Source organism: Chanodichthys erythropterus, chromosome 14, assembly GCF_024489055.1.
Source record: "Chanodichthys erythropterus isolate Z2021 chromosome 14, ASM2448905v1, whole genome shotgun sequence".
Lineage (NCBI taxonomy): Eukaryota > Metazoa > Chordata > Actinopteri > Cypriniformes > Xenocyprididae > Chanodichthys > Chanodichthys erythropterus.
Window position 1 is genome coordinate 33,645,786 of NC_090234.1, and position 14,911 is coordinate 33,660,696.

Sequence of the window (14,911 nt, forward strand, 5' to 3'; positions counted from 1 at the left end):
GCATGTTATATATTTACAAAAATATTTATAAGAACCCATGCATGAAAAAAAGATGATGAAAAAAAATGTTTAAACATATATTTCAGAGCAAACTGAAACTCTTAAGCTAGTTAAAATTGTATTCTACTCACAAAAATGATAGTTAATAAAATAAACTACATGAAACTGTTATTAGTTTAACTCTAAATACAATCTAATGAAGATGGTATTTTGGTGTTCATGTAGCCTACAGAAATAAAATATTTTTAAGAATGTTTTTTTTTCTCCAAAGTTAAAAAATGTGTTGAATAACAATACACCACTCATTTATGTTCTATAATTGTTTTAGCTTCTCTTTCTACAGTAGCATCTGCCTTGTGTTTCTCCAAAAATGTGTTGAGTGCACCTTATGATTGTTTGTAGAATTAATATAAAACTCTCCAGCAGAAACAGATTCTCGTGATCTACACACCCAAATCACAATGCCTGTCTGTCTGTGACTTCAACTGCACACAGCATGAAGAAATGTATATATTTGATGTTTTTAAGTTATTTCTTGATATGCACTGAATTCATGTAAACTAATTTTTATTTATTTATTTTTTGTTTGTTTTTCTGTTGAAGCTATGTTCGTTTGGCAGGTCCACGCTGGTTGTCAAACTTGTCATAGTTATGGTACTATCACTTGGTCAATTTACACTAAACAGCCATCTCTGATAATGATTTTTTTATTCAACTTTATTATGCTATAAATTAATATTCCGTTGCTGAAATGAGCATGACGTGGTAAACCTGTCCTGTGTTAATATGCAGTGTCATGTTTTGCTCGTGATGATGGAGCAACTTGTATAGAACAGAACAATTAATCAATTAGTAACATACCTGCATATTTCGCTTTCTTTTTCTCATCCTCTTTCTGAAACTAAAACACTTAATCCACTAAGCATGGATAACGACGTTCCCTGCCGCCTTCTACGTCTCATTTCTCTATTCTCTTATTAACAGCAGCGGTTGAATCTGAGAGCTCACTTAACATCCCGATGCGATCCACTAGCCTATCACCAGGAGACTTGTCACTCAGATAATCGCAAGTAACGTTAGCCTAATCATAATGCCTCAAAATAGCAAAAGTACGAAATAATAATATTAGTAATAATAATAATAATAATAATACAATAAATAAATAAAAAATCTTGGAGGGGCGGGGGCTCTCACTGGCGCCCCCCAGCTGTTTGCGCCCTAGGCGACCGCCTTGCTTGCCTATGCCTAGAAACGGCACTGGTTCACATATTGCGTCTTTTCCGCGTGCAAGTCAGTTATTATTTTCAAATGTAGCCGCGCGGCAGGCGCGCTCATAATGGGATCAACGCGGTCGCGACGCGCATGCAATTCTCAACTTCTCAGAATGCCGCAAGCGCACCGCAGGTCGTGTGACAAGAATCAACCGATCAGCTATGGCCTTTCCGTAACAAAACATCAAAAGCTCAGCCGAACAGCTGATCATAGCTGTACATGGTGGTTTTTATATCTTATCTCCATCAATATATCTCGTAGTAAAACTAATGCAAGGGCTAGAAATCATTTATCCTTTGCAGAAACATCCGATTGTTCCTCTGATCCTCTTGGAGAGCCCAGTTCAAGGTTGCATAGCAACGACCGACGCCACGGGAGAGCAAGCGCTTTGGAAAGAAGGAGAAGCGGTGCGGCCGCGCCTTCCACGCGTTTTAGACGCGATATGTGAACGGCCCCTATTCATAATTCTAAGTTCATGTTAAATTTAAAAAAAAAAATTTTAGTGACAGACAGCCCTATTCAACTGTTAATTTGAATACAGAAGGTTTTTATTAAAATTTTATATTTATTTATTATATTGAAATGTGGTCTTGTGTGTACAACAAGGACAATTATTGAAATTTGTTAATGTTTTTTTTAATAAATCTTCCAGTTTCATTTTGTTCAAAATATCGTGATACGTATCGTGAACTCCGTATCGAGATACCTATCGTATCGTGACCTGAGCGTATCGTTACACCCCTATTACTGAAATATTTACATTACAACATAAGCGCATTTCCATTTTAAAGGTTACAGAGTTAGCTTTGTGTTGGCAGGGCCAACTACACCATAAATATGGCCTTATGCTGCATGACAAAGTGTTTGAAATAAACACTGTGATAAACAGACTTACCTCAAAGTGACAAAAATGAGATCAATGTTTCCATATTTTGTCATGTGTGGCTAGTTTATACTTTTTATAACTGCCCTATTTCTCAGCTGATGGAGATTTGTTGAGTGTGCATGCAGATTAATCACATTGAAGGAAAGCTCTCATTTGTCCTTCTGGCAGTGGCCTCATTGCATTTCCCTCTCTGGAGCACTTCTGTAAGCCTATTCGTCAGATAAATCACTGTAAATGTACAGAGATGTGCCGTTACAGCTGTTTCGTTATCTCTCTAAACAACAATTATTGCTTAAATCCCTGAACAAAACCTCTATCCTGAGGAAACAGCTTAATAAAGTTTGTTCCATTCTTTAGGAAATCATTGTCTGTTCCTGTTGTAAATCCACTAGATATATTGAATACAATTTCAGGTAATCTATCAGCAAGAGAGGCGTGTCAGCATTCTTCAGCGCTACGTTTGTCTCCATAATGACACTATTGTTTTGTTAGCAGTGTTTACTGTCCTAGGGGAAGCCTTTATTTTTATACTATGTGCCTCAGCTGCTCTCAGTTGAAGATATACAGATACATATACTTTACAATTAAAACAATACATCATTATTTTTTCCTCATTTCCGTTGCAGTTGGGGGTCTTAGAAATGAGTTTAATTTTCTTTTAATTAAATCTCTGCTTGTGTTTAAATGTTTTTATTAAATACATAGATTTAACACTAGATGCATACCAGACTTTCAAAAAATCTTTTTTCTTTGTTTTTTTTTCTTTTGATTTTGGCATAGATGAATAACAATAGTTCAGTACATGGAAATGACATACAGTGAGTTTCAAACTCCATTGTTTCCTCCTTCTTATATAAATCTCATTTGTTTAAAAGACCTCCGAAGAACAGGCGATTCTCAACATAACACTGACTGTTACGTAACAGTCGGGGTGTACGCCCCCAATATTTGCATATGCCAGCCCATGATCAAGCCATTAGACAAGGGCAGAACGTCTGGAGCTGCACAGCTGAATCAACAGACTAGGTAAGCAAGCAAGGAAAACAGCGAAAAATGGTCAATGGAGCAATAATAACTGACATGATTCATGATATCATGATATTTTTAGTGATATTTGTAAACTGTCTTTCTAAATGTTTCGTTAGCATGTTGCTAATGTACTGTTAAATGTGGTTAAAGTTACTATCATTTATTACTGTATTCACGGAGACAAGAGCTGTTGTTTTTTTTCATTATTAAACACTTGCAGTCTGTATAATTCATAAACACAACTTCATTCTTTATAAATCTCTCCAACAGTGTAGCATTAGCTGTTAGCCACGGAGCACAGCCTCAAACTCATTCAGAATCAAATGTAAACATCCAAATAAATACAATACTCACATAATCCGACGCATGCATGCAGTATGCATGACGAACAATTTGTAAAGATCCATTTTGAGAGTTATATTAGCTGTGTGAACTTTGTTTATGCTGTTTAAGGAAAGCGCGCGCTCTGGGGGCGGAGAGCGCGTGATTTAAAGGGGCCGCAACCTGAATCGGTGCATTTCTAATTATGCCCCAAAAAAGGCAGTTAAAAAAATTAATAAAAAAAAATCTATGGGGTATTTTGAACAGGAGCTTCACAGACACATTCAGGGGACACCGTAGACTTATATTATATCTTGTAAAAAAACATTCGATGGCACCTTTAAATTAAAAAGTAAAAAAACAAAAAACAAAGAGTACTGAACTATAGCACCAGATAGATAGGTAGAATGATAAATAGAATGACAGAATGAAAGATAGAACAAAAGACAGACAGACAAATAGATACAGACAGATAGAATGACAGACAGACAGACAGACAGACAAATAGATAGATCGATAGATAGACAGAAGGACAGACAGATAGATATATCGATAGATCGATAGATAGATAGATCGATAGATAGATCCTTTCATACACCCTGCTATTATGAGCAGCGGTAACCCTTCCTCCAGGACGTAACTTAAACAAGAAGACATATATGTGTGGTTATTAGCCACCCTGTTAACCCTCATCTCAGCAGCAGGGAGCAGATCAGATGCAGGGTCACAGCAAACTCTCTCCTCAGCTTTATCAATGTTCTGCTCTGCTACTGATACAGTGCTTAACAAGAACATGTCAGATTCACAAATAATAAATGATGGTTGTCACACTTTATACATTATATATCAGTCAAACCAATCACTATGTGTTTTCATTAAAAGCTGTGAAGTGTATGATGTGCTTTGAATGCAGTTCCCCAGTATGGGGTGATGGTGTGGGTCTTAAATAGCTTAACATGCAATACTTTTTTGGTAGACCAGCCTCACCATTCAAATTTTGAAGGTGGCTATGCTGGCTCACCAACTAAATCGGCACCAAACCAATATTAAAAACTAAACAATAAATATTTATTAATGAAATCAGTTATTTTAAATGAAACAAGTGAATTTAAGCAATCTCAACATGACAATGTACAGTTTGAAAAAGTGGATATTAATTTTGAGATTTGCTATACAGTAAGTATTACATTTAACCATGCAATTAAATTAGTGTTTATTTTTATTTTATTTTATTTTTTTAATTAAAAATGATTAAATTTAAGTGTGGGTTAGATGATGGCAAAGATAATATTAATGTAGAAAAGCTGAAATGAGCATACACAACTACAACTGTATATCTAATAAATTATCAATGAATAAAAATGAAATCCCTGATACCAAAATGAAACTGCCTGGCTGTACACCAAGAAACCTCACAGAAGTCCAGGTATCTGAGGTACTGTTTATGTGGAATCTAGTATGCTTTGCAATTTGTATAAAAGCAATTTGGCATAATTTTTGAAAGTGAACTATCTTGTTGATGCAGGCCTTTAATTGGCCTGTAGAATATTGCATTTCTCATTGTTGCATGTCTCTGCTGAAATTACTTTCCGCAGGCAGCACAGCTCGCATTCTTTGTGCATTAGTGACGTAAATGTCACAGTGTTAACTTTTGCTAATAAAACCAAAGGGACAAAAACATCTGAAGAATCTAAATAAAGTAATGTTTTCTATTTTTAGCTGTGTTTTTTTCTCTTTGTTACCAAGATACAGTTGTAAAAATCTGCAGCTAGTATAGTGTTGATGATTCAAACATACTACCAAGTAATAAAGTGAACTGAGATCTGCAGGGGCAGAGGAAGAGTTGGCACCAAACTCAGCTTTCAACCAAGCAATCGAGCCATGAGCGAAAACACGCTCAAGAGATTTCACATTTTCTGAAGATCCCACAGCACATTCACACACTTTGGCTCTTTCACCGAGGTTCCATATCACCTGCACAGCACTCTGGCTCATTCTGAAAAGGGTTAAGGGTTCAACACTCAAAGGATTTCGAGAAAGTGGGAGGTCACCGGGAGTTTTAACCACAGAATCCACTCCAAAAATCTCCCTGATTAGACAGCAGATCAGTGACCCTGCAGCTCATCTCAGAAATATGATTATAAGCGCACACTGCTCTTGCTTCATGACCTCTCCACAATCCCTTTCAATCCTGAGGTCACGGAGACACTGAACACAGGGACCACCCTGATGGGAAACATGACCTCTGTGATGCAGCAGTCTGGTTGAATCGACTCAACATGTGTATGATGAGAGCTCCCATTGTTCATGAAGTGCTAAAATGGTTCCAGTCCCTCTCAGTGCTCAGGGAAATGGTACTCATGCTGGCATTTAGAAAGAACTGTTCAAATGGTAAGTGGGACAAGGCAGTTACTTTTAGAAAAGGAACTGTAGTATTCATATGAAGTGAGTTTAAAAACTGATTTGCATTTTAAAAGCTTGAACTCCAAACATTTTTTGAAATAAGCTAACTTTTTTGTTGTCTGTCAGAATAACACTAACCAGGGTTGTGCACATTTAGAATTGAAGAACTAGCACCACATGGGAAGCTTAACTGGAATTTGAATTGAAATGAGGAAAAGGAATTTACTGAACTGTAATTCAAATAAATTATACATCCTCTACTGTTCAAAAGTGCGCATGAATGTTTTTGAAAGAAGTCTCTTATGCTCACCAAGGCTACATTTATTTGATTGAAAATACATTAAAAACTGTAATATTGTGAAGTATGATTAGAGTTTAAACTATATGGTTTGAGTTAATATATTTTACTTAATTTTATTACTGTTATGGCAATATTGATTTTTAGCAGCCATTGCTCCAGTCTTCAGTGTCACATGATTATAATATGCTGATTTGGTGCTCAAGAGACATTTCTTATTATCACAGTTTAAAAAAGTTGTGGAATATTTTGTGGAAACCAGGATATTTTTTGATAAATTTATAGGATTCTTTGATAAATAGAAAGTCTAAAAAAACAGCATTTATTTGAAATATATCTTCTTCCTAGCGTTGTTCCCGCTGTGGTGCAGGGTCCGCTTTTTCGGACGTCCACGTGGATGGCGGCCCTCTGGCTTAATGCACATGGCAATCTTGGCCACTGATGACTCCTCACTTCGTATCACATGGCCATACCACCGCAGTCTTGCTTCAAGCATCTTGTTCACAATGGGGGCCACACCAAGTCGCTTCCTGATGTCTTCATTCATGACACGGTCCCATCGGGTGAGTCTGAGGCTCCATCTGAGCATCCTCATCTCCATAGTATGGAGAGCTTGTTCGTTTGCAGATGTGGCTGGCCAACATTCAGATCCATAGAGTGCCACTGGGCGGACGATGGTCTTGTATTTCTTGCCCTTCAGCCTGTCTGGCATTTTCAGATCGCAAAGCACTCCGGTGTCTTGCCTCCAATTCATCCATGCCGCGTTGACTCGTGATCTTACATTGGTTGTGATGCTGCCATCTGAGCTGATGGTGGAGCCCAGGTACTTAAAGTCCGCAACTTTCTTTAGATCTTCCCCATTAATGCTGATGGTGCCGTCGGTTTGGGCCCACACTCCATGTACTTCGCCTTTTTGATGTTGAGCCTCATCCCAACTGTGCACCTGACTACACTTGTGACGTTCTTATACAAGAGTTGTACCCAATGCATGAATTGTACCCATTTAATTTATTTGAGATAGATTATATATATATATATATTTATTAACAATCTTTTAAATGCTTTTTGATTCATTCAATTGGTGTAATGGTTTTGTCAAGCAAAAATTCTATTTTTTACTTCACAAACTTCACTTTCAAAACTCCTGTCTACTACTGTACCTCAATTCAAATTCAGGAATAACATTGTCACTTAAACCACATTCTCAATGTTGAATGGCGCACAGTGACGAGTAATTTGTCCACACTGAAAACGATTCAAAATTCATATGCACATGAACATCAGAGAGCGAGAACTCAATCCAAAGTTCAAGTTTGGTGAAACGTCATCAAGACAATGTAATAAAAAGAACAACTATAACAATCTTGCTGCATACAAACAACCTGTACGGCTTGTAGTGCTCCGTGAATGTGGAGTAGACTAATTATATGCACTAGACTCTGACATCATATCCTGTAGCACATATTCGTAGCTGGGTCTGAAGTAATTTTGTGACTGCAGCTTAACTCTCTGGCAAGTGAAGTGTAGCCGCCTGGCAATACAATGAATATTAACCAATGAATGTCTTACTATGCAGTATAGTGTTCGGCTAAGTCTGCAACGGGTCATTAAACACATGATTGGTTAGCTGAAGTTTATTTAATTTGCTGGCTTTAGTGAGATTAATTTAAATATCAGGCTGGAATCAGTGAAGCAATAGGCAAGATAAATCTTAGCACCTTTGAAATAAGAAAAGAAACAGAGAGAGGGTGAATTCAATTAGCTTTTTTAGTTAGCCAATGTAGTCACAAATAATAATAAAAAAAACTACACTGTAGCAATGTACTTGATGTAATCTCTACACAACCATAGCTGTAACACTTGTTCCATTATAATCTATAATAAAAAAAAAAAAAAAAAAATATATATATATATATATATATATATATATATATATATATAATATAAAATAATTATATATATATATATATATATATATATATATATATATATATATATATATATATATATATATATATATATATATACATACAATTTTGATTGAATCTCTTCAGAATTGCAAGATGATGAGAGTTTGGTATATGATTAATTAAAATTACGTTAACATGTACTGCAGGACACAGAATTATGGTATGATTGTCATGTTGGCTTGCTATTCTTGCCCTCTAGGGTGGTTCCAGAATGCAGTCTATTTATCACTGTGGAAAAGAGTGATAATGGCACATGCATGCAGCATGCATATTCACGTTCACTAATGGATGGCTAGATGTGACTGTAAAAGGAGAGTTTGTCTGTAATTGTACAGGTGGTTATGCCGATTAAAACTCTTTGTCCAAATTGAAAGTCATAATTTGAACCGTAAAAAAACATCAGCAATTTTGAACTACCTCTTTGTCGCCAGGGGACAAATGAAATGTTTTGGAAACGTCAGCGCTTTTCACACATCCACTAGAAGCTTGAGAAAAAGACAGGGAATAAAAAGGTTTAATGTGCTTTCTAAAAAAATATTAATACTAAGAGTTATCACGTCTCTAACAGTGTGGACCGAAATGCAAAACAACAATTTTCTCATTAAACAGTGGACCTTCTTTGGCAAGCTTTTCCTAAGATTTTATGTACTTAGACAAATTAGAGCCCCTAGTTATGAATTAAAGCGTTTCATTTCCCCCTTGTTGAAGCCACTGCCTTAATGGAGAAAATAAATTGAAAAAGCGATACATTTTAACTTATCCTAAATGACATAAAAGTAACCCATTATACAGTGTGCAAATGTATTTTGCATAAACAGAGGTCTCTATCATCACAATGAGAATCATTGATCAAGTTCTAGATCTTTCCTCTTGACTAATTCATATTCAACACAATGCATGTATATCTGTCAGTAAGGCACAGTACAGTGGGTAAACAAAAACAAAACTGTTTGTACCATGCAAATCAATATTTAATTTCGGTGAAGTTCAGAGGTAGACTGAACGCTTCGTCTTGATAGGGGAATCGGGACCCAACATATCCCAAATGATAGTTGTTTATTTGGGCTCGACGCTCGAGAGTGAAAGAAAGTGTACATCAGCAGTTTTTCTAAAACTCAAACTTATTATTAGGTAGGCACTAAAGAAGTACACAAAAAAGGCCACAAGCAAGAAAATGAAAAGCGTGATGCAGTGGGAATTGTGGGTAAAAGGTAGAGCGGCAGTAAGAAAGGTGGGAAAGAAGAATGTGACAGAAAAAGAAAAGAGAGAGCTCCAGTGGAGGTGCGACAGCAGACAGACAGGTTGATGGAGATTAGGCTGTCAGAGAGGCAGTCCGTCAGTGTAGCGTCACACACACCTCACTGGTTCCTGACAGCTACACGTCTGTCCGTATGGGCTGCAATAACGGAACACTGTAATTTCCCTCTGCTTTCCCTTTTCCTCCAGGCAATTAAGCACAGAGGGCTTCCCATTTAAGCTGGATTTCCCATTTCTTGCTCTCTGTGCTTGCATCCGCACCATTTCCATTCAGAACAGTTTGTTTTGATGACTTTAGCATTAGCATAGCATATGAAAAATTTACCTGTAGGGGTAAACTCCTATTTGTTTACCACCACTTTGAGATGAAAGCTATTTGAATAATGCCATTCTAGAATCGTATTATAAAAAGATATACCCACCATGGTGGCGTACGTCTAAATCTTTCAGCTTTATTTGCCACAATAAACAGCAAGAGCATTTATTTTAGGATTTTATTACTATTACAAATAACTCTATTACCATTTTACATAACAAAAAAAGAAGAAGCTTGCACTAAGCTCCAATCTAAAAGTCCAATAAAGATGGCATCACTGGCATTACACAAAGTTATCGAGCTTATTTGTAACATAATTACAAATATTCAAACATTGTAAAACACTTATAAAATTCAAAATTTATACTCTTAAAAGGAAAGGTTCTTTATTGGCATCTATGATCCCACGAAGAATCTTTCATCACAAAAATTCACAGCCTACATTGAGGTTCTCAGATACATGAATGTTCTTTAGATTATCAACAAAATAGCTGGTTTTGTCGTTTTTGCGTAGTTAAGGGTGTGATTACAAGACAGCCATGTACTAAAAACAAACAATTTTTTTCTTTGCGTTCTTTGCACTAATAAAAAAGTTCACTAAAAGTTTCTTTGTGGATCCCAAAATGGTTCTTCTATCTATGGCATTGCTTCGAAAACCCAGCAGATGAACACAATTTAGACATCAACGCTTCACTATACTGTGATCTAGGTACATCTTTCACTAACAAATGCTTGTCTTACCTCCCAAATTTGCTAATGATTAAGCAAATCATGTAATGTCAGAAATATATAGAAAAATGCTGAATGCAAACTTACATGGTGCAATTCTCCATCTTGCAAGCTATTTAAAGGGTCATGAAACCCTAAACCAAAATTTCTGAGATTTTAACAGAGGTATGTGTGTTGAACACCATTGAAGACAATGTTAGCATCTGTTAGATTTAATAGTGGGGGGGGAAATGGTTAAATTTTAGTTTTTATACGCTATTTTCGTCTTCCGGGTTTAAAATCTTCATCCTGTCCACGTCACAGGCTGTGACGTGGCAGAGCACGATAGTGCTTTGATGACTCATCGGTGTTTCATAATTATTAACGAGACTGAGTTTTTTATCCAATGAGAAGACACTCTCTTAATTATTCATGACACCACGTGGATCTTTCCAATGACGAGGACGGTTAACGGCACTAAACAGTGAGAGAGACTGACTGACTGACGGTGCGTGTCCGTTGGCGCGGAGCGAGCGGGTAAGCGCGAGTGTTTTCGGTTCATTCCTATGGAAGTTGAGCCGCGCGTAAGTTAAATGTGACTGGTCGCTTGCTCTGCTCCAGTCGACACGCAGCCTGACTGACTGAGCGTGTTGCAGGTTCGGCACTAGATCTATGCTATGTACGCAAGGTTTTTTTTTAAGCGTTATTTTTTTTTTTTTCAAATATATGCATGTATAGTGTGTATATAAACAACTATATATTTTATAATGACTGTAATTACACATGTACATTAATATGTTTTAAATAGAATTACGATTACTGTAGGATATATGTAGCAGGGCATTCAGTAACTCTTGAAAAGACAAAAATAAAGTGTCAGTGTATTTCATTAGATTTTAACTTTTCTTTTTTTTTTTTTTTTTAAATGTAGTATTTCCTCATGTTTTACCACTGATTTTTAGTGACAGTCGATATGCATGGGCTACTGGCGATGAGAGTTTCCCCCCTCTCCTCTCCTCTCCCCTCTTCTCACAGCCACCACGCCCATTTAAGTTGCATTTTTCAAAAAGATTGTGAGCTAGACTTGAGCGGAAAGAGGGGGGTTTCATGACCCTTTAAGCTGTTCTATGTAGAAGATTCAGTAGATTAACAATTTATACATCATCACTTCACCATGAGATCTAGGCACCTCAATCGACTTTTTAAAATGTAAAAAAATACAATTAACTGCACAGCCAATATGCCCATTTATAATGATTTTCTCATGAATAACTGCAGCCATGATTACTATAAAATGTTCTCAAACATTGCTTTTAAATAAACGACTGTTTACCATCTACTTTTTGTGGACAGTAATAGTGTAACTTTAATTGCATCAGGAAATTAAAAAATAAGGTACTATATTGTCTAAGTAGGCATTCTTGGCCAACATAAGCTAAGTTTGAACCAAACACATGCCAATAGTCTAAAGTTTGCCTGTGCAACACTATATAGTCCTTAACCACCAATATAACTTGTTCTAGACCAGTTGAGGAAGGGTTTGCCCCAGAGACTTCATTCTTCAAATGTTTTTTTCTTTGCCCTTAACAGTGTTTTCTCATGCCATTGCTGTCTTATGCTTGTTCACTGAAGTGGTTTAGAACTGACTTTATATAAAGTCCTGATTTTCTTCTTTAAATAAAAGTGAAATAAATGTAATGTTTACAATAGCCTTCATTAAAAAACATTATGTATTGTATGTTTGAGAAACCAAGCTATTGGATTATGGGCTTAAAAAATGGCTATTTCAATTCAAACTGTTGTGTAGATTGTTTTAAATTATTGGATGATATTGATCCCTCACGTCATGAATAGACCTATGAGATTGATCACTCGCTAGCATTGGTGCTGTTCAGTGTTTTACGGTGTGTATGTGGCCGTGCCGGGTGTTTGTATGTGCAACAGTGCTGTAGTATTGATCCAGTAGTGGTTGATATACGGTAGTTTTCACATCCTATCAGAACACAAGCTCTCCTCTCATCCCTCAGACCCACAGAAACCTGCCTGTAGGACAGTTTATATCCCTCACCACATGCAGAGTTATGCCCAACCTGTCCCCTGACATTCTTCCTCCAGTCATTCTCCCTCACCACAGATGTTTCTCTCTGTCATTCTGTCTTCTAATCTTCCTATTTCTTCTCTCCTTCTGGCCCGTCAGACTCTGGGCACTAGATCTTCTAATGTCCAGGAGCCCAATTCTGAAGAAAGCCATTTCACACATGGCCGGTGTGACGGAGGAACTTCACACCCTCCAGTCATCATATGAATCCAATTTTGCATACTTTTGCTATGTACTAAAAGTAAGTACTTTGCTAGCAAGGGGAAAGTATGTACTTTTTACTGTGTAGTAAAAATATATTCCTGCATCTACCACAGATTCCTTTAATCAAATACAATCTGCATGTGTAATTGCTAGCATCTTGTTAAATAGCAACCATGCATGTTTAGAGCTAATTTTAATGCTTTTAAGAGCCCTCCAAAAAGAATTGGGAACTGGTGAAACATCTATAAATATTAGTATGTTTATACAAATGAAATATCAGCAGTATTACGTCACAATTCCAGTTACATACAGACGCTTTTAAGTTGGGATGTACTAATCTGACTCTCATTTACTATATAGGGAGGATTATATGCAAATTTGGATTCAGCCACCACGGTCCTTCTACCATTGGCCCACATTCAGCTTCACAACAGCAATGTATGCCTGAGAGGATGGAAGCGGAAATGCAATAACACTGGTGCTACTGGTGATGAGCTGCACCTGGTGCTTACTGTGCCACCATTGCCATGAATCCATTACTGTGTTACTCGTTCAGGCCACCTGGTCCTGCAACCTTGGGCCTTCTCCACCAATGAGAACCAGAGCCAGGTGCATACTTGATGATAATACAGTTCACCTGAAAAATTCTTCACTCCTTCATTGAATATTTCTAGAATGCCTTTTTACATGTTTGAGGCAGAAAATGAACAATAATGAACAAAATTGAAGAATTTTATAGAAGATTGTCACCATTTTAAATATAGTTTTTAGTAGCTGAAAGGCAGCTTTGGGGAATGTTTGTGGAATGACATTACATTATTTCTAAAATATTATCAGCATTTTAATGTTTTACAGTGAATTTTCACTGATAAATAAAGACAATTGAGATTCTTTAGTGGAAAAAAAGAAAAAAAAAAAACTAAATGGGACTTTCACTAGTGTTGCATAAATACATAAACGGCATAAATGGCTTTCAAAAATCTGAAAATAAATACTGTAGGGCATCGTTCAACAGAACTGAACAAATGACTTTATCAACCAGGAAGAGACCAAACAAAGCTTCAGTTGACTGGTGCATTTCCTGACCCCAAGACCCCCAGCCTTAACAGAAGTGATGACGTGATTTTGTTTAACAAAGAAGGCTGTCTTGAGAAACTCTCAGCTCATCAGCAGTAAACTAATCAAAACCTATCACATGGGGTCTGAATCTATTGATGCTCTCACAAAACCTTCTTGTATTATCAATGGACCAGGAAAAGACCAATCAACAGGTTTAAGACCAATACCCCTTTTGTATCAAACAAATAGAGCAGGAAACATTAATTAATGGACATAAAAACCCAACGGATCCACACAGACAGCCCCTGATTAGGAATCCCTGTTGACCCAGTCACTTGTGACTCCATTCACTGTTTAAACTCTGCTTTAAGGACTCAATCTTGAATCTCAAAAGGAGATCATTCAAAGTATTAACTATACTAAGTATTAACTATATCCAGAATAACACATGCTATGATGTGACTACTAACATGTTGGAGTCAATGCATTATATGTTTGTATTCCCGTATGCATTTTCTATCTCTTGTAATCATTGTTTTAAAGGTGCCCTAGATTGATTTTTTACAAGATGTAATATAAGTCCTAGGTGTCCCCTGAATGTGTCTGTGAAGTTTCAGCTCAAAATACCCCATAGATTTTTTTTAATTAATTTTTTTAACTGCCTATTTTGGGGCATCATTAACTATGCACTGATTTTTTCAGCACGGCCCCTTTAAGAGATGCGCTTCCTCTGCCACACGAGCTCTCGACTATATTACAGCGCATTTACAAAGTTCACACAGCTAATATAACCCTCAAATGGATCTTTACAAGATGTTCGTCATGCATGCTGTATGCATGCTTCGAATTATGTGAGTAAAGCATTTATTTAGATGGTTACGTTTGATTCTGTGTGAGTTTGAGGCTATATGCTCTGTGGCTAAAGCTAACATTACACACTGTTGGAGAGATTTACAAAGAATGAAGATGTGTTTATGAATTATACAGACTGCAAGTGTTTAAAAATGAAAATAGCGACGGCTCTTGTCTCCGTAAATACAGTAATAAACAATGGTAACTTTAACCACATTTAACATTACATTAGCAACAT

At 36.7% G+C, this 14,911-nt stretch overlaps 1 protein-coding gene across 1 annotated transcript in view; it reads right to left on the bottom strand.

Moving 5' to 3' along the window:
* Positions 1–9,700, bottom strand: part of ncam2 (neural cell adhesion molecule 2) — a 128,358-nt gene extending 118,658 nt beyond the window's left edge. The window contains exons 1-2 of the mRNA XM_067410282.1: positions 9,537–9,700; positions 6,597–7,144 (exon numbers count right to left, since the gene is read on the bottom strand). Of these exons, the coding sequence (XP_067266383.1) occupies positions 6,597–7,144; positions 9,537–9,700 (712 nt within the window). The remainder of the gene's footprint in view (positions 1–6,596; positions 7,145–9,536) is intronic.
* Positions 9,701–14,911: the final 5,211 nt, after the last annotated feature.